Below are 26,372 nucleotides of genomic sequence, written 5' to 3' on the forward strand. Positions count from 1 at the left end.
TGAGTGCTTAAAAAGCCTCTGGAAGGTAGCTCAGTGGATAGAAAATCAGGCCTGGACACAGAAGGACTTGGGTTCAATAGATGCGTCCTAGCTGTGTGACCCTGGGCAAGTCACTTAACCACCACTGCCCAGCCCTTACCTCAGTCCTGCCTTAGAACTGATACTCAGTATTGATTCTAAGACAGGTGAGGGTAAAAAACAAAAAGCCTCTGGGGAAGATCCCACATTCTCTACCCTGGCAGATCTTGAACCTCAGTGACTTCTCCCAGGTTGGAACCACCGGTGGGACAGGGGGCTGGGCTGAGCAAGGGGGCAGCAGACACTTGCCTGTGGCAGTCGTGCCAGACCCACGCGTGGCGGCCATTTTTGGGACGGAAGTCCGATTGGCCATTGTTGTGGATCTGGGAGGAGAAACGCAGCAGCCGGCGGTAGCCTGTGGTGGGTGATGTCTGGGCAGCAGAAGATGCCAGGCAGTTCTCCTCCATGGCGCACTGCAACAGAAACATGGGCCGGTCTTCCAGGTACGTTGTCTGTTGGACGATCTCAGCATTGAGGACCAGGTCAGGGGCAGCTGCAGTGGGGAGGGTAAAACAGCCCCAGGATGTGAGGAGAAGATGAAGTGAGCAAACAAAGCCAAAGCCAACAGGCAGAAAGAGCTTCTCTCCTTGGATCAGCCTTCAAGGCCTCCCAACATGTGGGCCTTTTCTAGTTATTCCCCTCCCATGAAGTCTAGGCTCCAGATAAGGTAGATTCTTCTCTGTCCCAAAGACATATCCTCAACTTGGGTTCTCCTACATTATTGCTTATGTCTAGATCACCATCTCTGCCATTCCTGAACTCTCCACTTCATGATTCTATGGATTTACTTGAATTCAGAGTCAAAAAATTTCAGTGTTGGAAAGAACCTCCGAGTCAGTCTTGTCCAAACTAGACAGGAAGGTTTTCTACAGTATCCCAGGGAGGAGAAGGCTGCTAGGAATAGGGCTGTCCCATAAGGGAAAGAAATTGCCTGAAGGATTCTGATAAGGGAGAACCCTGAGAGGTCACTGAGTCCATTTCCAGACCCTGCTTGTGGTTACAAACATTCTTCTGACATTCAGGTGAAATTTGCCTCCTTATTACCCTCCAAGAAGAACAAGTCTAGATCCTCTTCCACGTTCTTTCGGTGGGCAATGGAAGGCTTGGAGGGCAGGGACTTTCTCAATTTTCCATTTCTATTTTCAGCACTTAGCATAGTGCTTGGCACACAGGAAGTTCCTTTCTGCTCTATTCTATCTCAACATGCTGGTTATTTTCCCCTATGTGCTCATCTAATTGTTGATGTGGTTCCAAAAATATGGCAGCACAAATTGATGTCTGTCCATCTGTCCTCCCTCCCTCTCTTTCTCTTTCTCTTTCTCTTTCTCTTTCTCTTTCTCTTTCTCTTTCTCTTTCTCTTTCTCTTTCTCTTCCTTCCTTCCTTCCTTCCTTCCTTCCTTCCTTCCTTCCTTCCTTCCTTCCTTCCTTCCTTCCTTCCTTCCTTCCTTTCTTTCTTTCTTTCTTTCTTTCTTTCTTTCTTTCTTTCTTTCTTTCTTTCTTTCTTCTTTCTTTCTTTCTTTCTTTCTTTCTTTCTCTCTCTCTCTCTTTCTTTCTTTCTTTCTTTCTTTCTCTCTCTCTCTTTCTTACTTTCTTTCTCTCTCTCTTTCTTACTTTCTTTCTCTCTCTCTCTCTTTCTTTCTCTCTCTCTCTCTTTCTCTCTCTTTCTTACTTTCTTTCTCTCTCTTTCTTACTTTCTTTCTCTCTCTCTTACTTTCTTTCTCTCTTTCTTTCTTTTCTTTCTTTCTTTCTTTCTTTCTTTCTTTCTTTCTTTCTTTCTTTCTTTCTTTCTTTCTTTCTTTCTTTCTTTCTTTCTTTCTTTCTTTCTTTCTTTCTTTCTTTCTTTCTTTCTTTCTTTCTTTCTTTCTTTCTTTCTTTCTTTCTTTCTTTCTTTCTTTCCCCTTCCTTCCTTCTTTGCATCCTTCCTCAGAAGACAGAAGAGAGCTGGATTCTGTCCTTACTAGCAGAACAACCTGGCAAGAAAAGTCATTTTTCGGAACCTTGTTTTCCTCATCTATAAAATGGTTGTAATATTATCTGAGGGCTCTCCTTGCTCCAGAACTAAGGGATATCTATCTATCTATCTATCTATCTATCTATCTATCTATCTATCTATCTATCTATCTATCTGTCTGTCTGTCTGTCTGTCTGTCTGTCTGTCTGTCTGTCTGTCTGTCTATCTATCTGTCCGTCCATCTCTCCATCCATCTATCTATCTATCTATCTATCTATCTATCTATCTGTCCGTCCATCTCTCCATCCATCTCTCCATCTATCCATCATCTATCTATCTATCTGTCTGTCTGTCCATCTCTCTATCCATCTATCTATCTATCTATCTATCTATCTATCTATCTATCTATCTATATCTATCTATCTATCTATCCATCCCCCCCTCTCTCTATTCATCCATCCATCCATGCATCTATCTATGTATCTGTCTGTCTGTCTGTCTCTGTGTGTCTGTCTATCTATCCACCCATCTATCCATCCATATACTATCCATTACCTATCTAATCTACCTCTATCTATCCATGTATCTATCATCTTTTATTTGCTGTATTAAATTTGATTTGGATTATATAGAGAATTTCAATTAAATTTAATATGTGAATAATGTAGTATATAATTATATAATCTGAATTATACACACACCACATATGTATATATGTAGTAGAGGTAGGATTTGAACCCAGGTCCCTCTCCAATTCAACACCAGACTCTTTCCACTGTGTCCTGCTGCTTGTCCTCCTCTCCCTGGCTGCATGGTGATTCAATTGCACAAGCATTCCTCTATGAAGCCCTCCCTGGGAACCCAGATACAAACGGGAGCAGGTTCCGAGCCTCCCTCCGGGGCTGCCCCTGCTAGTACAGGAAGCCCCCCAGAGCCTGGCTTCGCTTGTCTCTCCCGCACGGTCACTCACTTTCTGAGCAGGTGACCCCGGCGGTGTGGTGCGCTCCGGCCGGGCAGGCCACGTTCTCTCCGTGGTGGCGGCAGTGGGACAGCGCCATCTCTGTTCCGGAGCACTTGACCCCGCTCATGACCACCGTGTTGGCATTGATGTCTCCTTGCCAGTACCAGGTCTCCTGGATCAAGGAAGAAAGGACAGAGCGGTGTGCCCGCTGGCTCACCCTGGAGGTGGCCTGCCCTTGCTAGCTGCCCTCTCTTGGCAGCCTCAGGCGTGGGGGGCAGAAGCTGAGGCCAGCAATCCAACAGGCGCCTTTCCTGTGCCAGGCACTGTGTTAGGAGCTGAGAAAACAAAGACGGCAGTGGGAGGATGTTGGCCTTCAGGAAGTCTAAACACTCCTGGGAGATCTCCAGAGGGGTCCTGGCTGGGTAGCACAGTGGAAGGAGCTGCAGGACCCACAGCTGATGCTTCCTCCCCCATGTGACCTGGGCAAATCCTCTCACCTCCTCAGGATCCTCCTTTGGAACATGAGGGGTCGGAGCTCCTGGCCTGGGAGGTCCCTCCCCGCTTTAGTCTGTGCCCCCAGGACACAGCGCCCAGGACATGAGCAGGGACAGAGGGATGAACGGCAGGCAGCACTGTGCCCCTGGGCAAAGCCAGTCAGGCTCAGGAAGACCCTGGTTCAAGCTGGGCCTCTGCCAGGCTGTGAGACCTTGGCCAAATCACCCCCTCCCCTGCCCGAAATTCAGGAAAGGAATTTGAGAGGGGGGAAACTGAGGCAAGGGGAAAGATGGAGTCAGTGAGACAAGAGCTCTGTCCAAGGCTTTGGCCGCTTCCAGTGCCTGGGTGCTCTTGTTTCTTCTTTTGGGTTTTCTCCCATTGGAGCAGGAGGCTCTTGGCGGCAGGGGCTGGGGTGGGGCTGGCGCACAGTAGGTGCTTAATAAATAGTTGCTGACGAGGAGCCCGTTACAGAGTGCGTAACCCTCGTCAGGGCCCACCCCGTGACGGCCTTTTCCAGGCTCGGAGAAGCAGGGACGCTCCCTCCGAGAGTGTCGGGTGTCCGGGGCCGGACAGCTCCCCCTCCCCGCTAGGCCATCGAGGCTGGAGCGTGATGGGGTCCTGCTCGTCTGGGTCTCCCCGCCCTCTAGAGCGGACGCTGACAAGCCTCGCTGTTTGTCCGTTGCCCCGGGAGATCCAGGCCGACTGCGGCTCCTGTTCTCCCCCGCATCCCTCCCGCTGGGGCCAGCTGCAAACAGCATTAACCGAGATGCCACGTCGCATCTGGAACAGCTGTGGCGAGCCGCGGAGTGCTGGCCGGCCTCATCACCGCACCCCTGCAGCAGGGGAGTAGGGAGCCAGAGAGATAGAAGGGCCGGGACCGCCCCTCCGCTTAGCCTCGGCAAACCGGAGCAGCAGAGCCCCTCCCCCTCCCTCCTCAGCCCGAGCCAGGCCCTCCCTCCCGCCGATCTCCAGCCCTTCTTTGTTTACTCCACTCCCAGAAACGCTGCGCCCCCGCCGGCCGCGGTGGGAGCCGCTGGTCCCGGGGGGTGCCCTAGAGGGCTCCTGGTTTGACTGAGGACCCCAGAGGCCCCTCTACCACGAAGAAACTGAGGCTGGGGCGGACTGGCCAGCCGGGATTCAAACCCAGGGCCGCGGACCCCAAACGCGTCTCCCGGACGCCAGACTCCCGCTGTCCTACCTGGAAGGCGTTACTGGCAAAGCCGAGGCCCAGCTGGCGGCAGACCACCATGGCTTCCACGATGCCCCAGTTCTCCCCGCACACGGTCCCCCACTTCAACGTCCCGTTTCGCTCCACCAGCACCTCCAAGCGGCCCTCGTAGGGGTTGCGGCCCCCATTCAGGCGCAGCTGCGAAGAGAACAAGCCCACGGTCACTGGTGGAGGGTGTCTAAACGGTCTACGGCCCTCTCCACCCACAGAGAGGATCCCTACAGCCTACGCTCTATCCAAACTTGGAGCTGCCCTCAGACTTTTGGGACACCCCGCGCCCATTCGCACCTGCGTATGGAAACGGCTTGAACATGTCAGAAGCATTTAACAGGAATTCTCTCGGATTCTCCCAACAACAGGGAGAAGAACGGCACCAGGAACTCAGGGCAAGTGGCACTCTCACCGCAACTTAGCGTCCTAGAGAGCTGATCAGAGCGCCGAGGGGAAATGACTCACCCAGGGTCACCCAGCGGCATGTGTTGGGGCTTAGATTGCTAGAAGTCTTTCTGGCCCCACAGTAAGGGCAATAGTGTGCCGTGCTCAGCTGTGAAAGCCTGGGGAGGGTCTGTGGGGCACAGATGCTCTCTATCTGCCTCCAGAGAAAGGGCTGATGGGCCAGGATGGCAGCTGGAAGCATCCCGGTTTCCACTTGAGTTTATTTGGGGATTGGGGTGGCTTGGAGTGTCTCAGCCAGCAGTGCCCCTTCTGGAGGCATGTTACATGTCAATACACGTGTGATCCAGCTCCTGGAAGGGGGAGGGGACAGTTTGGGTCACCCACATTCAGAAAATTGATGTGGAAACCTTTTCCTGCATGGAGCTGGTAAAACAAAATATCTGCCCGAAAAGGGGTCTTCCTGCTCTGCGGGCAGCTCTCTGCTGAGCCACGCTGCTTCTCCGTGTCACAACAGGTAGCATTTCTACAGCACATCAAGGTCTGCAAAGCACTTTATCCATATATCATCTCATTGGATCTCCACAACAACCCGGGGAAGGCGTTACTGCTGTCATCCCCATTTTATGGATGACTAAACTGAGGCGGAGAGAAGTTAAATCATTTATTCAGGCCAGGATCAAGCAAGGCCTTCTTTTCTTTTTTAGTCTGGAACCAGAATCTTGTCAGCACAGGGACTCCTCCTAAAGAAATCACAGTCCCTCCGATAACGATAACTCGGATGTGTCAGAGGCAAGACGAGAAACTGGATCTTGCTGATTTCAAGACTGGCCCTCTCTCCACTCTTGACTATATACTGCTGGTATCTCCACTTTACAAATAAGGAAACTGAGGCTCAGAGCTGGAAATAGAGTGTTGAGATCGAAGGAGACACATGGTATGAATAAAGAATGGCTAGGGGGTGCAGCTGGGAGGCTCAGTGGATGGAGAGTCAGGCCTAAAGATGGGAGGTCCCAGGTTCAAATCCGACCTCAGCCATTTCCCAGCTGGGTGACCCTGGGCAAGTCACTTGACCCCCATTGCCTAGCCCTTACCACTCTTCTGCCTTGGACCAATACACAGTATTAATTCCAAGATGGAAGGTGAGGGTTTTAAAAAAAATAAAGGCAGTTCAGCTCAGTCACTCTTGAACCTCTGACCATCTGAGGAGAAGCTGCCAGGCTGCGCTATGCCTTGTCTCCGTGTTTCTCATTTCTCTGACTTTTCTGTCTCGTTCTTTCTAGCCTATAAGCTCAACCCTTTGCTTTCCAGCGTCCAGCTTCCCTCCACAGGTGACTCAAACCCACGCAAGAGTTTTGTGTATGAGCCAGACCCTACATTTAGTGAGTTGCAAAGCGTGTTGGCACGGCACGGTGGAGGGAGTGTTCAGCAAAGCACTATACACATTTCCCCCAAGTGCTCTGAGCAAATTAAAAAACTACTTCTTGACTCAAGTGAAGAGCATGACTAGAGCTAAGAAGATGAGAAGCCACAAAGCATCTAGAGACAGAGACACGATTGAACAAGAACTGTAGATTGGAGAGGAGCAATTGGGGGCTCTGAGCTAAGCCAAAGGTGAGTCACAGAGCTGCTGCTTTCATTTAAGCTGCTGCAGCCTACCACTACAGCCAGGGGAGCAGGAGAAGGGCATGAGGAGACAGCAGCTACAACAGAAGCAGCAGAGGGAGAGAAGTACAGAAGGAGGGGCGTGTTAGAAGCAGTCAGGTGAAAGAAGGCTTCGGTTGAGTGCTTCCTGAGTGGTCAGAGAGAGACTAGATTTCATTGGCCAAGAGCTCTGGTGAGAGCAGCTCTACCATAGGTTGAAGAGAGGTAAAAGATTTCAAGGTGAAGATTCGTTGCTCTCTGCTGCTGCCTCTGGAGAAGCATGGTGGCGCAGTGCATGGAGCACCAGACCTGGAAGAAGGCTCTTCTTCCTAAGTTCAAATCCAGCCTCAGCCACTTCCTGGCTGTGTGGCTCTGTCCAAGTCACTGAACCCTGTTTCCTCATCTGTAAAAAGAGCTGGAAAAGGAAATGATGAGCCCCTCCAGGATCTTTGCCAAGAAAACCCCGAATGAGGATCATGAAGTTGGATGTGACTGAAATGACTGAACACCAACAACAAAGCTTGAGAAGGAAAAGTGGAGGAGCTTTGGAAACCCCTCGCAGGTCTCTGTGAGCTCCATTCCCCTGGGCAGCGGCATCATCCTTGGGGGGGAATAATAGACTAGTCTGGTCTGTACAGCTCTCCTGGAAGTCTCTGGCTCAGAGAGAACTGCTAGAAAGAGCTTGCAAACATCAAACAGTGAGCAGAGAAGTAATTTCCTGCAATTAAAATGTTCCTGAATGAACCAGTCATGTCGAAGCTGGCATTCCAGAGGGCTGAGTGGCCCTCACTCATGAGCTTTCCCTCTCCCATGTGTTTTCCTACTCGTGAGGATCCCATAAGGTGTGTAATTTCTTCCCCAGAGTGATCACACTTCAGCGGGAAAGGGATCTGAGTGTATATTTTTGTCCTGGGATCTATTTAATAGGCATAGATTTGCTTGAATACATTCTAGCTATAATACAATTATCCTTTTCTTTATAATTCAGTAAAAGATGATGCTGAAAATCTCGAAGGGACCTTCTGGTGAAAGGGGGGGGGAGACATTCTAGATGGAGATGGAGACTCCCGAGATACAGTTGCGTGAGCAGGGGAGCATGCCCCCCCTTAAGATGGCTTAAGCCTAGGACTGGGAGATTTCAAACGTAGCCATGTCGTGGTAAGATGTTTTGGCGAGCTCAGAGCTGCTGAGGGAGTCAAGCCCAGAGAGAAGAGTCTCCCTCACCTGGGTGAGCCGTGGAAGCTCCCAGGCCCACACGGTGTGGTGTGGAGGGCTGACTACATCCCATCCTAACACGTGATCTGGCCTTGGAAGAGACCAGAGACCACCCCGTTATTATTAGTACATTGACCTTTAGGCACTGGAGAAGGACTTTAGTAGAGGGAAACAGAACTACTTTTAAAACAGTTAGTGAATAAAGTAAGATGTTAGAATCATTTTAGGGAAGCCTGGAAGGACGGGCTCTTCGGTAGGGGAAGAACGATTCTGACTTGCCCAGGAATTATGACCAACACTTGGGAAGATCAGGTCTAGAACCAAGGGCTTCTGAATCCCAGTTCAGGGCTCTTTTGACTCTGCCACGCTGGTTATTATACACTGTAAGTGTGGACTGATCTAGAAGTCATCTGGACATTTGGCTGGGAAGGTTAACTTCCCACTGGTTTTTAAACAGAAGATAATGTAGCCTTGAAGAGAGCAAGGCTTCCCATAAATGCTTTTTAAGCATAGTTACATAAAACACCAAAGAGATGGGAAAATATCTTTAAAACCATACTAGAAGGGGACAGCTGGGTGGCTCAGTGGATTGAGAGCCAGGCCCAGAGACAGGAGGTCCTGGGTTCAAATCTGGCCTCAGATACTTCCCAGCTGTGTGACCTTGAGCAAGTCACTTAACTCCCACTTCCTAGCCCTTACCACTCTTCTACCTTGAAGCCAATACACAGTATTGATTCCAAGATGGAAGGTAAGGTTTGGGGGAAAAAAAACGTACTAGGAGGGGAAAATCCCAACAACAATCAATAGAGAAAATGAGCCAGGATAAGAAAAGTATAAATACAATAAAAATACTAATGGAGAAACAGAGAAAGTTAATATAGTAAAAAATCCATAGATGGAAAAAGAAAGTTTGTGGGCTATACCAAAGAACATCTTCAAATCAAGAGGTGAAACATTTAAAGGAGTTAAACAGATAGATGAACATTGGTTACAAAGTCACAGGAGCAGGGACAATTGGGTAGCTCAGTGGATGGAGAGCCAGGCCTAGAGATGGGAGGTCCTGGGTTCAAATCTGACCTCAGACACTTCCCAGCTGTGTGACCCTGGGCAAGTCACTTGACCCCCATTGCCTAGCTCTTACCACTCTTCTGCCTTGGAGCCAATATACAGTATTGATTCTAAGATGGAAGGTGAGGGTTTAAAAAAACAAAAACAAAATAAAAATAAAAAAGTCACAGGAGCAAATTGAATTGCTTGAAGATATTTTTTTACAATTACATGAGAAAGTGAAGCTAAAATTAAGAGGCACTTAAAAGAGATCTGGAGGATATAATAAAGAAGATGACTGAAGCATAAAATAGAAAACTTGAGGTAATGTTATATACAATAGAGAAATAAACATTGGAAACATTTCCACTAAAAACAGGTATAAAACATGACTATCATCTACTTAAACTCATCTTAAAAATGTTAGTAAAAGCTTTTTTTCTCCCTAGACATGTGACCCTATAAATTTAGAGATAGAAGGCTCCTCGAAATTCATCTAAGCTAACCCCATCATTTATAGATTGGGGAGACTGAGGCCCAGAGTAATAAAGTGACTTGCCCTAAGTTACACCACTCAGTAAGTAATTGAGTTGGAATTTGAACCTGGGTCCTCTGACTCCAGAGTCAACACTTCTAAAAAATGTTGTATAACATTAACGCCACCGTTATCCATGTAGAAAACTCCTGGTGTGGAATGTATAAAATTTAATTCAGCTCATCAAGCATTTATTAAACATCTGCTAGGCATTAGGTAGTATTCTAGATCCTGGAGATACAAAGAGAAAAATGAAAATATCTCTTCCTTTGAATGGATTATATCCTGTTGTTTTGAAAAGGAAAAGGAATAAGATAGAAACACCGGTAATGTGATGAGTTAACATTTCTCCATTTGCTGATGACATTATTGTCCATTTGGAATATCAAATGTGACAGATAAAACAAAATTAAGTGAGGAAATAAATTATTTTGCTAAACTGAGTGCACTAAAAGATAAACCCATAAAATTATTTACAATTCTGTTTGCCATCAATGAAGCCAATAAAAACTTATAGAATAGAAATATTCCTTATAATATTGAAAATGACATCAATTGACACTTTAGAATGATGTTGATAAAACACTGAGGAAGAAATGAAGGAATCGAAGGGTATTCTTGGGGTAAGATCAAATTGAGCAAACAAAAGATGACATAAATAGATCATTAGATGCAGAGAAAAACTACAAAATATATTTGTATTAAAGCTGAAACTATGTGAGCTGGAAAAATTGAATGGGATGGCTTGAGAGGCAGTGGGCTCCTTCTCACAAGGAGGAGGGGCTTCAAGCAGGCTGTAGTCAGCATTCTTACTCAGTTATGGATTGGATGAGGAGGCTCCTGACATCCCATCTAACTCTGGTATTCTGTGATTTTGTCTTGGGAGATGGTGAAGCCACCTTCACATAAAGGCAAGATAAAAACCTATTGAGTATGTTGGAGAGGATCGTTGTTCATGGATGGGTCAGACCAAATGGTCTTTGATGTTTCTTCATAAGATCAGATTTAGAACGGGAAGAAACTTTCCAGAACATAGCCCAACTATTCCATTTAAAAATCAGGAAATAGAGGCATGATTTTCTTCTCCATCACTCCTTTTCACACATTCTATAATTAGCAAAACTAGCTTACTTCTTGCTATTCCAATTTGCTGCTCCATTTCCTATTTCCATGCCTTTCCATTGGCTGGCCTCCTTCCTGGAATGCTCTCCCTCCTCCCCTTTGCCTCTTAGAATGCTTGGTTTCTTTGAAACTCAAGCTAAGCACCACTCTGTTAAAATGTTTGATAGATGAGTTTATTCCCAATTTTGAACATGCATTTGGCTTTTATTGTTGCTATTGGGAAGAGCAGTATGGCAGCATTGATAGAGAGCTAAGCTCAAAGCCAGGAAGTACTGGGTTCATGTTCCATCTCCAAAATGTATTGGCCGAGTGACCCTGAGCAAGTCATTTAACCTCTCAAAATTCTAGAGAACTTTCTAAGCCTATAAATTGCAGAGAAGATGCTAACCTTTTTTGGTGGAGGAAATTGCCTCATCTGGGAGACTCTCATAATAATGCAATAAAAGATCCAGCCTCTATCTCTATTCTTTTTGGTTATAAATTCCATGACTATTTCAATCTCAAGAAGCATACAAACCAAATGCAACTTTGAGAAAGGAGGCGCCAAACTCCCCTGGTCATCATTTGGCTCCAATTTCTGGAGCCTCAAACTAGTGGACTTGAAAAGATCAATCAATTAACAAGTGTTTATCAAGCCTTACTTTGTGCCAGGCACAGTGTGCTGGGGATACACAGAAAGGTCCCTGCCCTCAAGAGGCTCATAGTCTAAATAGGAGGCAACCTTCAAATAATTAGATTCCCAGAAGATACATTCAAAATGGGTAGAAGGGATGGCACTTTTGGTGGAAGGGACCAGGGAGACACTGAGCTGAGTCTTGACAGAAGCTGGGGGGATTCCAAGAAGCAGAAATGGAGAGGGATCTGGTCTGACCTCAACAAACCAATGAAAGGGAACATGGTATAAGGAAAAGAACACTAGATTTCCAGTCACAAGACCTGGGTTCAAATCTAGACACTGATGCTTACTCGCTATCACTGTGGGCAATCATTAAACTTCTTGGAATCTGCCTTTTCTCAAGGCTCCCCAGAATGGAAGCTCCCTGAGAGCCAGGGATTGTTTTCAGCTTTGTCTTTGGCTCCACAGTCTCTGGTGCATAAAAGACACTCAATTAATGCTGATTGAACAGACCTGAATTGGATTGAACGTGTGAAAGCCCTAAGAAATGTGAATGTTATTCTTCTATAGCCCTTGGCCAAGCTTTGTCCACTGGCCCTCCAAGGAGGCCAGCCAGGGACATCTGGCTTTAGCCCACTGATCTTTGGGTTCATCTTCCTTAAACCTATGAGTCAATCGATCAACAAGCATTTATTATACACCTACTGTGTGCCAGGCACTGTGCTAAGACAAAAGCACCAGACACCGGCCTCTAAGGAAGGGTGGAAGCAGAGAGGAGAGAAGGAGGGCCACGTGTCCTTTAAATGATCTGCATTCCTCCATCTTCCTATGCCTCTGGCTTTCTTTAATGGGGTCATGGGATTGTTTAGATGGAATGAAGAATATGGTGTCAAATTCTTTAAAATACTAACTAGGAAACCCAAACTCTGTCTGTGAACTGGGCACACAGGAAACCCGTCAATGTTTTGATATACAGCTGTGGTTACACGGTCCCAGACTTATTTTACCGAGTGGGTGATGCCATGCAAATGTGAATGCTAAGGGAAATACGAGGATGTTCCAACATAAATCCCACACGTTGGCTTGGTCAGAGCCAAACCCTTAGCTGAGAGGTGAAAGAGAGGTCAGTGAGGACCCAGAAAGGCATCAAAGATGGCTGCCTTCTTCTGGTCCAACCATCAGCCATTCCCAGACTCTCACTGAATCTGCTCCCATCTTCCAGCTTGGGAAGCTCAGAACCCTTATATTTCTGTGAAAGGCTGCCTGGTTGTTACGAGACGCACAAGATCCTCCAATCCGGTTCTCAGTGTTTCCTACAGTCTTGGAAATAGGTAATTTCCTAATGAATCTTCGAGAATGGAATTCTCAACTTCTTCATCCGACAGATAAACAAACAGGCATTTATCCAAGGACATAACTAATGAGCAGTGGTGGATGGAGAAGAGTTCAATTCTCCCAGTTCCTCCTCTTTTTCTATTTTACAAAGTCACACGGAATCCACTCTATAGAAAAGAATTCTCTCCACAAAGGACCATCAATTAGAGCTGGGAAAGACCTCAAGGGAAGATTCCCTCCATTTACAAATGAGGAAACTGAGGCCCACAGAGATCATAGGATCCCAGACCTAGAGCTAGAGAGGACCTCAGGGACGATCTAGTCTAGCTCTTTTCTCTTTATAAACGAAGAAAGGGCTTTAAAGGACTTACCCAAGATTTTTATTGTTCAGTCATTTCAGTTGTGTTCAATTCTTGGGATTTTCTTGCGAAGATGCCAGAGTGGTTCACCATTTCCTTCTCCAGCTCATTTTACAGATGAAGAAACAGAGGCAAACAAGGTGAAGTGACTTGTCCAAAGTCACACAGCTAATATCTGAAGACAGAGTTGACATGCCTGTTGCTCTACTCACTGTGCCACCTTGCTGTCTGCTCCATAGGCAGAAAGTATGAGTCAGTCATTCAAAGCCACATCCTCTGACTCCAAAGCCAGCACTCTTTCCACTCTTTCCTTTGCGTCCTATGTAAGTTGCAGAGCCAGCATCCAAGCTAGTACTTTGGCTACAAATACTTTTTCCATATACCAATATGGCGACACAAGTTGTCAACCTCTCTCCAGGGATTCCATCTCATTTTCAGAGAGGGTGTCAATGAACTCAGCGGTCACTAGGAGAATACAGAACCTCGGGATTTAAGAGCTAGAAGGGAACTCACAGGCTCTGAGTTCAAGCAGCAATGGTGATGAAAATACCATCGAGGTTCCCAAGGTCCTCTGTTTTTGCCCAGAATACTGTAATCTTCAGCGAAACTTTCTAGCTCCTTTGGGACACCATCATTGTCCCCATACGAATGACCAGGAATGGGTAGTGGGTGGCAGAGGAGCAGGCTGGTCAAGACTTGGGAAGTTTAGGGTCCTGCGAAGAGAGCAGACTTCTCTCTTGTTAGGCCAAGTAGGCAGCTGGCCCTGCCTATAGTTGTTCCTTGGCAGGGCATCATCTCTTCTTCCTTTGGTCACTCTCTGGTGTCTGTGAAGGGGTGTAGAGGGTGTTCCAGGAGGATAAGCACTTCAGGTGGGACGGCTTGCCAAGCCCTTTTTGGGCTGCTCATCCAGCTCTGGTGTCCACCCGCCACCTGGCTCTCACCTAGCACGGGCTATGGCCACACCCCAGTGAAACCATCTCAGCAGAATGAAGGTAACCCACTGATGAGCTGGGGGGATGGGTCTGCCCCAAGCAAGTGAAGACCTCCCCCGTGAATGGACACATGAGAACGATTTGTTCCAATGGCCACGAAGACAACTGAGGCAGATGCTAATCCCCCCCATGCCGGTTAGAATCAGTTATGCCGCGATACGAGTTGGTTAGTAATCGTAACATCGGCAATGCCTTATTACATGGCAGTTTGGATGCAATGAACAACTTCATGACCCTGAGGTAACAACCAGTGGCCCGTGTAAAGGAACTTAGGTACGTCACAATATGCGCATCTCCTCTGAAGGACGTCTTGCCTTTAGATGGCCGGATGGTGGCTTCTCGTGAGGGGAGGTTGAGGTATTCCCAATGGTGATGATATGCTAGAAAGATTAGGTTAGTTGATCCGTGTGACCATGGATATAATGTATATGTCCATCTACATAATAAGTCTTATGTAAAATTATGATCTATATTAGGTTAAGGATATTCATATACTGTATAAATTATAGTACTATTAATAATTTAATGTTATTAGTATGATTGTAAATTTAATGTATCTAGTAATATAATAGTAGCTTGTACATAGATATATGCTAGGGGTAAATAAATCCATGTACTATATACACAGGACAAAAAAATTTATAGAAATCAAAAAATTCAATACTGACATAGCATACAAATTGCGTTTTTTTTTTTTTTCAGGAAGTAGTTTAAACAGAATATCAGCTTTGGGTGCTGATGGTCGAGTTTTAGTCCTTCTTCTTGAAGATGTCTAAGGAAGGTATTTTCCTTCATTGCTGGCTTACAAGACCAGTATTTTTATTAAATTACTTGGACATGTACTATGGAAATTTTGGCGTAAGTATATAATCTTCAAATATCCCTGCTAATGTATAAAATAATGACTAGTGTATAAATATTTATATTTTATATTTTTATATATTTATTTATATAATTTATTTATATATATTATATATATTTATATAACTTATTTATATAATATATAAATATTAAATATTTATATTATAAAAATTTATATTAATTAATAATAATATAATAAATAATAATAAAATAATATTAGGTATAAAAATAATGATTAGTGAAAAATATAGAATTGAAGCTAGTTGGCCAATGATGATAAAGGGTTGTTCTACTGGGTGTCCCCCGATTCATGTAAGGCTTAAAAGGTTAGCTCTTAGTAATCAGAATAAGATTTGTGAAATTGATTCATAAGCAGAGGATAAACTGTGGGAGTAGAAACACCGAGGAAAAGCAACTGCCTGACTACAGCGGTTGAGGGGACATGACAGAGGAGAGACTCTAAACGAACACTCTAATGCAAATATTGACAACATAGAAATGGGTTCGAATCAAGAACACATGTGACACCCAGTGGAATCACACATCGGCTATGGGGAGTGGGAGGGGGAAGAAAAGAAAATGATCTTTGTCTTTAATGAATAATGCTTGGAAATGATCAAATAAAATATAATTTAAAAAAAGATTTGTGGACTTCCGGTTAAGATGGCGGCTTAGAGAAAGCTAAAGCTCAGATCTCCGGAAAACCCTTCCCGACCAATCTCAAACGATAAGCTCCTAAGGCGCCGAAATTCAAAACGATCAACAGCACAGACCCTGGGAACCCTCCTCCTGGACCTGGACCCGGTTCAAAAGGTACGGCTCCCCTTAAAAGCCAGAACCCGAGATCCCTCGGACCTCAGGGGTAGGAGCGCAGAGTCCAAGGCTCCCGGAAGCGGCAGCCGCGCCGGGCTCAGAGAGCAGGGTCTGAGGAACAACAACCCTCAGGGTCTTCTACCCAAGTCCCAGTCCGGGTGAAAGTTACTGCCTGGGGCCTCCGCTGCAGAGAGCTGGTCAAAACAACAGCAACCCTCAGGGCGGGCAAGACAGCCTCACGGGCTGGATCCTGCTATCCAAGTCTCAGTGAAAGTCCTTGCCCTCGGAGCTTGGGGAAGCGGCAGCCCATCCCCCCGCAGGCCGACGAAACAGCCTCACGGCCAGCGATTCTGAAGGCAACTTCCGGAAAGCGAGCGGGGGGGGGGGGGGGGGGGGGGGGGGGGGGGGGGGGGGGGAGAGTGTGGCCTCGTGGTCCGACCCTTCCATTCCAGTTCCAGTGAGGCATATTCAGTTTAACCCAGGGAAAGCCCATAGAACTATCTGCCCAGGACTGCCTCTGAACACCAGAAAGAGACAAGAAAAACTAATCCTCCACATTCAGAGATGACAAACTCCACAGAACCACAGAAGCCCCAAAATACCAAGAAAAATAAGAAGAAAGGGGCGACTTTGGACACATTCTATGGAGCCAAAATACAAAATACAGAGCAGACAGAAGATAATATAAAAGAAAATGCTCCAAAACCTTCCAAAGGAAATGGAAACTCTCCACAAACCTATGAAGAATTTGAATCAGAAATGACCAAAAAGATGGAAGCCTTCTGGGAGGAAAAGTTGGAAATAATGCAAAAGAAATTCACGCATCTACAAAACCAGTTTGACCAAACTGTAAAAGAAAACCAGGCTTTAAAGGCCAGAATCAGGCAGCTGGAAGACAACGATCGTGTAAAAGAGCAAGAATCAATAAAGCAAAGCCAAAATACCAAGAAATTAGAAGAGAACATAAAATATCTCACCGACAAGGTGATAGATCTGGAAAATAGGGGGAGAAGGGATAATTTAAGAATAATTGGACTCCCAGATAAGCCAGAAATAAACACCAAACTGGACGTGGTGATACAAGATATAATCAAAGAAAATTGCCCAGAGATTCTAGAACAAGGGGGCAATACAGCCACTGACAGAGCTCACAGAACACCTTCTACACTAAACCCCCAAAAGACAACTCCCAGGAATGTAATTGCCAAATTCCAAAGCTATCAAACAAAAGAAAAAATCCTACAGGAAGCCAGAAAAAGACAATTTAGATATAAAGGAATGCCAATCAGGGTCACCCAAGACCTTGCAAGTTCTACTCTGAATGATCGTAAGGCATGGAACATGATCTTCAGAAAGGCAAGAGAGCTGGGTCTCCAACCAAGAATCAGCTACCCAGCAAAACTGACTATATACTTCCAAGGGAAAGTATGGGCATTCAACAAAATAGAAGACTTCCAACTTTTTGCAAAGAAAAGACCAGAGCTCTGTGGAAAGTTTGATACCGAAAATCAAAGAGCAAGGAATACCTGAAAAGGTAAATATCAAGGAAAGGGGAAAATGTTATCTTCTTCTTTTACTCAAACTCTCTTCTATAAGGACTACATTTATATCAACCTATATATACTAACATGTGGGGAAAATGTAATGTATAAATAGGGGGTAAAGAAAGACCAAATAGAATAATCATTCTCACACAAAGATTCACATGGGAAGGGGAGGGGAAGAAAACTCCTATAAGAAGGAGAGGAAGAGAGGGGGGGGGGGGGTTACTTAAACCTCAATCTCAGGGAAATCAGCTCTGAGAGGGAAAAACCTCCAGATCCATTGGGATCTTGAATTCTATCTTACCCAACAAGGGTAAGGAGAAGGGAAAACCAAGGGGGGGAGGGGGAGAGGGAGAACAAAAAGGGAGGGTAAGAGAGGGGGGAGGGGGAGGGAACAAAAAGGGAGGGACTAAAAAGGGAAACATCAAGGGAGGGGACAAGGGGGACTGTTTCAAAGTAAATCACTGGACTAAAAGGTAGAGCCGAAGAAGAAAAGGTTAGAATTAGGGAAGGCAATCAAAATGCCAGGGAGTCCACAAATGACAATCATAACTTTGAACGTGAATGGGATGAACTCACCCATAAAACGTAGACGAATAGCAGAATGGATTAGAATCCAAAACCCTACCATATGTTGTCTTCAAGAAACACACATGAGGCGGGTTGACACCCACAAGGTCAGAATTAAAGGATGGAGTAAGACCTTCTGGGCTTCAACTGATAGAAAGAAGGCAGGAGTGGTAATCATGATATCTGATAAAGCCAACGCAAAAATAGACCTGATCAAAAGGGATAGGGAAGGTAATTATATTTTGTTAAAAGGGACTATAGACAATGAGGAAATATCATTAATCAATATGTATGCACCAAATAATATAGCACCCAAATTTCTAATGGAGAAACTAGGAGAATTGAAGGAAGAAATAGACAATAAAACCATACTAGTGGGAGACTTAAACCAACCATTATCAAATTTAGATAAATCAAATCAAAAAATAAATAAGAAAGAGGTAAAAGAAGTGAATGAAATCTTAGAAAAATTAGAATTAATAGACATATGGAGAAAAATAAATAGGGATAAAAAGGAATACACCTTCTTCTCAGCACCACATGGCACATTCACAAAAATTGACCATACATTAGGTCACAGAAACATAGCACACAAATGCAGAAAAGCAGAAATAATGAATGCAGCCTTCTCAGATCACAAGGCAATAAAAATAATGATTAGTAATGGTACATGGAAAACCAAATCTAAAACCAATTGGAAATTAAACAATATGATACTCCAAAACCGTTTAGTTAAAGAAGAAATCATAGAAACAATTAATAATTTCATCGAGGAAAATGACAATGGCGAAACATCCTTCCAAACCTTTTGGGATGCAGCCAAAGCGGTAATCAGAGGTAAATTCATATCCCTGAATGCTTATATTAACAAACAAGGGAGAGCAGAGATCAATCAATTGGAAATGCAAATGAAAAAACTGGAAAGCGATCAAATTAAAAACCCCCAGCAGAAAACCAAATTAGAAATCCTAAAAATTAAGGGAGAAATTAATAAAATCGAAAGTGATAGAACTATTGATTTAATAAATGAGACAAGAAGCTGGTACTTTGAAAAAACAAACAAAATAGACAAGGTACTGGTCAATCTAGTTAAAAAAAGGAAGGAAGAAAAGCAAATTCACAGCATTAAAGATGAAAAGGGGGACAGCACCTCCAATGAGGAGGAAATTAAGGCAATCATTAGAAATTACTTTGCCCAATTATATGGCAATAAATACACTAATTTAGGAGAAATGGATGAATATATACAAAAATACAAACTGCCTAGACTAACAGAAGAGGAAATAGAATTCCTAAATAATCCCATATCCGAAATTGAAATCCAACAAGTCATCAAAGAACTTCCAAAGAAAAAGTCCCCAGGGCCTGATGGATTCACCTGTGAATTCTATCAAACATTCAGAGAACAGTTAATCCCAATACTATACAAACTATTTGACATAATAAGCAAAGAGGGAGTTCTACCAAACTCCTTTTACGACACAAACATGGTACTGATTCCAAAACCAGGCAGGTCAAAAACAGAGAAAGAAAACTATAGGCCAATCTCCCTAATGAATATAGATGCAAAAATCTTAAATAGGATACTAGCAAAAAGACTCCAGCAAGTGATCAGAAGGATCATTCACCATGATCAAGTAGGATTCATACCAGGGATGCAGGGCTGGTTCAACATTAGGAAAACCATCCACATAATTGACCACATCAACAAGCAAACTAGCAAGAATCACATGATTATTTCAATAGATGCAGAAAAAGCCTTTGATAAAATACAACACCCATTCCTATTAAAAACACTAGAAAGCATAGGAATAGAAGGGTCATTCCTAAAAATAATAAACAGTATATATCTAAAACCAACAGCTAATATCATCTGCAATGGGGATAAACTAGATGCATTCCCAATAAGATCAGGAGTGAAACAAGGATGCCCATTATCACCTCTATTATTTGACATTGTACTAGAAACACTAGCAGTAGCAATTAGAGAAGATAAAGGAATTGAAGGCATCAAAATAGGCAAGGAGGAGACCAAGTTATCACTCTTTGCGGATGACATGATGGTCTACTTAAAGAATCCTAGAGATTCAACCAAAAAGCTAATTGAAATAATCAACAACTTTAGCAAAGTTGCAGGATACAAAATAAACCCACATAAATCATCAGCTTTTCTATATATCTCCAACACAGCTCAGCAGCAAGAACTAGAAAGAGAAATCCCATTCAAAATCACCTTAGACAAAATAAAATACCTAGGAATCTACCTCCCAAGACAAACACAGGAACTATATGAACACAACTACAAAACACTCGCCACACAACTAAAACTAGACTTGAACAAATGGAAAAACATTAACTGCTCATGGATAGGACGAGCCAATATAATAAAAATGACCATCCTACCCAAACTTATTTATCTATTTAGTGCCATACCCATTGAACTACCAAAATACTTCTTCACTGATTTAGAAAAAACCATAACAAAGTTCATTTGGAAGAACAAAAGATCAAGGATATCCAGGGAAATAATGAAAAAAAACACATATGATGGGGGCCTTGCAGTCCCTGACCTAAAACTATATTACAAAGCAGCAGTCATCAAAACAATTTGGTACTGGCTAAGAAATAGAAAGGAAGATCAGTGGAATAGACTGGGGGAAAGCGACCTCAGCAAGACAGTATACGATAAACCCAAAGATCCCAGCTTTTGGGACAAAAATCCACTATTTCATAAAAACTGCTGGGAAAATTGGAAGACAGTGTGGGAGAGACTAGGAATAGATCAACACCTCACACCCTACACCAAGATAAATTCAAAATGGGTGAGTGACTTAAACATAAAGAAGGAAACCATAAGTAAATTGGGTAAATACAGAATAGTATACATGTCAGACCTTTGGGAGGGGAAAGGCTTTAAAACCAAGCAAGATATAGAAAGAATCACAAAATGTAAAATAAATAATTTTGACTACATCAAACTAAAAAGCTTTTGTACAAACAAAACCAATATAACTAAAATCAGAAGGGAAACAACAAATTGGGAAAAAATCTTCATAGAAACCTCTGACAAAGGTTTAATTACTCATATTTATAAAGAGCTAAATCAATTGTACACAAAATCAAGCCATTCTCCAATTGATAAATGGGCAAGGGAAATGGATAGGCAGTTCTCAGATAAAGAAATCAAAACTATTAACAAGCACATGAAGAAGTGTTCTACATCTCTTATAATCAGAGAGATGCAAATCAAAACAACTCTGAGGTATCACCTCACACCTAGCAGATTGGCTAACATAACAGCAAAGGAAAGTAATGAATGCTGGAGGGGATGTGGCAAAGTAGGGACATTAATTCATTGCTGGTGGAGCTGTGAACTGATCCAACCATTCTGGAGGGCAATTTGGAACTATGCCCAAAGGGCGACAAAAGAATATCTACCCTTTGACCCAGCCATAGCACTGCTGGGTCTGTACCCCAAAGAGATAATGGACACAAAGACTTGTACAAAAATATTCATAGCTGCGCTCTTTGTGGTGGCCCAAAACTGGAAAACGAGGGGATGCCCATCAATTGGGGAATGGCTGAACAAACTGTGGTATATGTTGGTGATGGAGTACTATTGCGCTAAAAGGAATAATAAAGTGGAGAAGTTCCATGGAGACTGGAACAACCTCCAGGAAGTGATGCAGAGCGAGAGGAGCAGAACCAGGAGAACATTGTACACAGAGACAAACACACTGTGGTATCATCGAACGTAATGGACTTCTCCATTAGTGGCGGTGTAATGTCCCTGAACAACTTGCAGGGACCCAGGAGAAAAAAACACCATTCATAAGCAAAGGATAAACTATGGGAGTGGAAACACCGAGAAAAAGCAACTGCCTGAATACAAAGATTGAGGGGACATGACAGAGGATAGACTCTAAATGAACACTCTAATGCAAATACTATCAACAAAGCAATGGGTTCAAATCAAGAAAACATCTAATGCCCAGTGGACTTACGCGTCGGCTATGGGGGGTTGGGGGGGGGGAGGAAAAGAAAATGATCTATGTCTTTAACGAATAATGCTTGGAATTGACCAAATAAAATATATTTAAAAAAAAAAAAAGATTTGTGAAATTGATTCATAAGCAGAGGATAAACTGTGGGAGTGGAAACACGGAGGAAAAGCAACTGCCTGACTACAGCGGTTGAGGGGACATGACAGAGGAGAGACTCTAAACGAACACTCTAATGCAAATATTGACAACATAGAAATGGGTTCGAATCAAGAACACACGTGACACCCAGTGGAATCACACATCGGCTATGGGGAGTGGGAGGGGGAAGAAAAGAAAATGATCTTTGTCTTTAATGAATAATGCTTAGAAATGATCAAATAAAATATAATTAAAAAAAGATTTGTGAAATTGATTCATAAGCAGAGGATAAACTGTGGGAGTGGAAACACGGAGGAAAAGCAACTGCCTGACTACAGCGGTTGAGGGGACATGACAGAGGAGAGACTCTAAACGAACACTCTAATGCAAATACTAACAACATGGCAATGGGTTTGAATCAAGAACACATGTGACACCCAGTGGAATCACGCGCTGGCTATGGGGGGTGGGGGGGAGGAAAAGAAAATGATCTTTGTCTTTAATGAATAATGCTTGGAAATGATCAAATAAAATATAATTTAAAAAAAGATTTGTGAAATTGGTCAGAATATTAGGCTTCGTTGTTTTGATGTGTGGAGTAGTGGGAAAATTAATAGAATTAGGATGGATGCTAGAAGAGCTAGTACTCCTCCCAATTTGTTTGGGATTGAGCGTAAGATTGCGTAGGCAAATAGAAAGTATCATTCTGGTTTGATGTGGGGGGGAGTATTTAATGGATTAGCTGGTGTAAAGTTGTCTGGGTCACCTAATATGTCTGGTGAAAATATTGCTAATGATATTAAAGTAAGGAGTATTAGGATTAAGCCCAAGGCATCTTTGATAGCATAATAAGGATGGAATGGGATTTTGTCTGAATTAGGATTAACTCCTGTTGGGTTATTTGATCCTGTTTCATGAAGAAATCGAAGGTGTACGATAACTAGTGCAAGAATGATGAAGTGAAATGCGAAGAAGAATCGGGTTAGAGTGGCTTTACCTACTGAGAATCCCCCTCAAATTCATTCGACTAGAGTGTTACCAATATATGGAATAGCTGATAAGAGATTAGTAATAACTGTGGCACCTCAAAAGGACATCCGTCCTCATGGAAGAACACACCCTACGAATGCGGTAGCTATAACAGTAAGAATGAGAATTACTCCAATGTTTCAGGATTCTTTAAATAAATAGGATCCATAGTAGATGCCTCATCCTACGTGAAGGAACAGGCATATAAAGAATATTGATGCTCCGTTTGCATGTAAATTTCGGATTAATCACCCGTAGTAAACATCTCGGCAAATATGGGCTATTGATGAAAAAGCAGTGAGGGTGGCTGATGTGTAGTGTGTGGCTAGAAATAATCCTTTTAGGATTTGAATGATTAGGCAGATGCCTAAAAGTGATCCAAAGTTTCACCAAGCTGAGATGTTGGATGGTGCTGGTAGGTCAATGAATGAATGATTAATAATTTCTATTAGGGGGTGGGTTTTTCGCAGGTTAGTCATTAATTTTTGTAGTTGAAACACAACAATGGTTTTTCATGCCATAGGTTATGGTTAAAATCCATGCTAAAATAACAAAAATGATAATAATTTTTATTATTTCTTTGCTTTTGATTTTTGGGTTTGTGGCATTTTCTTCTAAACCTTCTCCTGTTTATGGGGGATTAAGTTTAGTTGTGAGTGGTGGTCTGGGTTGTGCAATAGTGGTTAACTTGGAAGATTCTTTTTTAGGATGAGTAGTTTTTAAAAATTTATTTAAAGGGGGGGGGCAGCTGGGTAGCTTAGTAGATTGAGAACCAGGCCTAGAGATGGGAGGTCCTAGGTTCAAATCCGGCCTCAGCCACTTCCTAGCTGTGTGACCCTGGGCAAGTCATTTGACCCCCATTGCCTAGCCCTTACCACTCTTCTGCCTTGGAGCCAATACACAGTATTGACTCCAAGACGGAAGGTAAGGGTTTAAAAAAAAAATTTATTTAAAGGGTATATTAGTAGTGTTTGGTTATACTGCCGCTATAGCTACGGAAGAATACCCTGAGACTTGAATTGGAAATATTGTGGCTGTTAGCATATTATTATTTGTTTTATTTATAGAAATAATGATACTTTATTTCTGGTAATATCTATGTAGATACTAATATTGAGTTAATTGATTTTGCTGTAATTGTCTTGGCTAGACATCAAAGACGCCCTGGCTGTCCACCACGTCTTGGGCCATGCCGGGTCGTCCTGCCCTTGTCTTGCCTCTGGAATTTAATGACTCTGAAAGAGAGAGTGAGGTCAATGAAGACTCTGTGCTGCCTCACTTCAATCCAAACTCATGAACAAGTCAACACATGAGCCTGTGATGTCATTGGGCCTCTTCAGAACAAAGTCCAAACAACTTGTGAATCCAGACTCATTTCTTGGAATGAAAGAAGCGGCTTCTGCATGAGATGGTCCAAGTCTTGTTCCTTCTACAGGAAGTGTCTTGGTGTTGTTTCCTGAATCCCAATATTCGGTGGTCTTTCTTCCTTTCTATTCTGTGATATCTTCTACTCTCCAACCTCCCGGTGTCGGTCATGACTGACTTCATTCTCTTCATATCTTCCTTCTTTTTTTCTGGAAATCTTTGTTCCCCTCCTTCAAAGATCTCCCGAGAGCCCGGAGAGTAGAGACATATTCCCCTGGTTCTTTCACCTCTTCTAGGACGGTTAGCAACTATTTGTTTGCCTGAGTGTTCCTTGGCATTGGCAGAAACAGAACCATGGCACATTCTTTGCTGATCACTGGAAAATCCTCCCTGCCCTTCTTACTTTCTCGAAGTCAGTTCTAGTCTCAGCCATCTTCTTTCCATGAGCCCTTCCATTTCACCCTTTGGACCACAGGACCTCCAGAGACCATCCCTGGGGGCAGTTTAGCCACTCTGATTTGGATCCCCCCAATTCACATAGATTTCTGGATCAAGATGGCCCCAGACCATTGATGATGCCTGAGAACCCATTCAGCTATGTATCCTGTTACACGTATGTTCTCCTTTCTATCCCTCTTCCTTCCTTAGCTTTCTACATTTTGCTCTGGAAAAATTTTTTTGAAAGTCAGATTTGTAATTTCACCTTTGTGTGTCTCTTGGTGAGGAACCTCCAGCTATCCATATAGATCTAGGTCTATTCTGCAACCATATACCTTAGAGAATTTTCTGGGGACACCCAGAAAGAGGCTCTTCTAGGGTCAACATTCACCATGGTTGCCTCTCAGATCAAATGAGCATAGCTAATATTGAGATTGCTTTTGGTAAGAGCCATCAATGGACTCTCCCATGGTCATATCCTTGATGTAACTTCTTGGACCAGCCCTCCTCTCTATCTAATGAGAAACTCTTTAAGGGTAGGGGCTATATCATGCTTTTTTAACCCCTCACCTTCCCTCTTAGAATCAATACTGTGTATTGGTTCCAAGGTAGAAGAGCGGTAAGGTTGACTTGCCCAGGGTCACACAGCTAAGAAGTGTTTGAGGTCAAATTTGAACCCAGGACTTCTGATCTCTAGGCCTGGCTCTCAATCCACTGAGCCACCCAGCTGCTCCCGGGGCTATATCATTGTTGCATTTATATCCCCAGAACTAAGCACATAGTAGGTGCTTAATAAATGCTTTTTTAGTCATTCATTCACTCACTCATTCATTCATTCATTTATTCATTCATTCATTTTCAATATCTCTCTTGGCAATTCTGCCACAGCCAGAACAAACTTCTCCAGCTGTCAGCAATCCTTGGAGTTCAGTGACTGGGGCTGGGGGGCAGAGTAAGGCTTATTTTCTAAACAGGCTGGTACTGTCTACTCAGCTTCCTTTGACTGGCACTTGGCGTATTCTCAGCTGATCCAAAACCAAACAGAATTCATTCCAAGAGCAGAAATCCAATGATCTAGTAGATGTAAATCTCCATCTTGTTCCTCCCTGTCTGCTCGATTCCAGAGCTCCTGCTTCCTATGCCCTTGGCTATCCCGTGATCAGAGAGCATGGGGTGAATCCAGGATAGCAGTAACAGAAGACACAGGGGCCTGGCTACAGGAGCTCAGGCACATTTGCTAGTCCATCTGAACCTCAGTTTCCATAAATGTCAAATGGGGGCAATAATTCACAGGCTCCCTACTTTCCAGGGCCACTGTGTGGATCAAATGAATGTATGTGAAAGCACTTTGTCACCACTCCAGGCTAGGTCATCGTATGGTATTATTTCTCACTACTGCCATAATTTAATCCAGATGTGAAACTGTGCAAAAAGCCCTCCCCGTCTTCCTCTCTCCATGCAACACATGAGGCATCTCAGCCAGCAGTTCTGGCTTTTTGCTCACGCTCAGAAAGCCATCAGCAGAGACCACGCCTGCTGCGATACATAGATGTTCCCCGACTTAGCGGCATCTTCTGGGAAAACTCTGGCTTCTTGGGTCTAGCTTTCTGCCTTTTTCCAAATCTAGCCGGAAACCCCC

General features: G+C 43.7%; 1 protein-coding gene across 1 annotated transcript in view; it reads right to left on the reverse strand.

Annotated features, from left to right (window-relative positions):
• Positions 1–26,372, reverse strand: part of LOC100021406 (lysyl oxidase homolog 2) — a 131,370-nt gene that overhangs the window by 11,292 nt on the left and 93,706 nt on the right. The window contains 3 exon segments of the mRNA XM_007477871.3: positions 328–571; positions 3,000–3,162; positions 4,684–4,851. Of these exon segments, the coding sequence (XP_007477933.2) occupies positions 328–571; positions 3,000–3,162; positions 4,684–4,851 (575 nt within the window).

The sequence above is a fragment of the Monodelphis domestica genome, chromosome 1 (genome assembly GCF_027887165.1).
Source record: "Monodelphis domestica isolate mMonDom1 chromosome 1, mMonDom1.pri, whole genome shotgun sequence".
NCBI classification, from domain to species: domain Eukaryota; kingdom Metazoa; phylum Chordata; class Mammalia; order Didelphimorphia; family Didelphidae; genus Monodelphis; species Monodelphis domestica.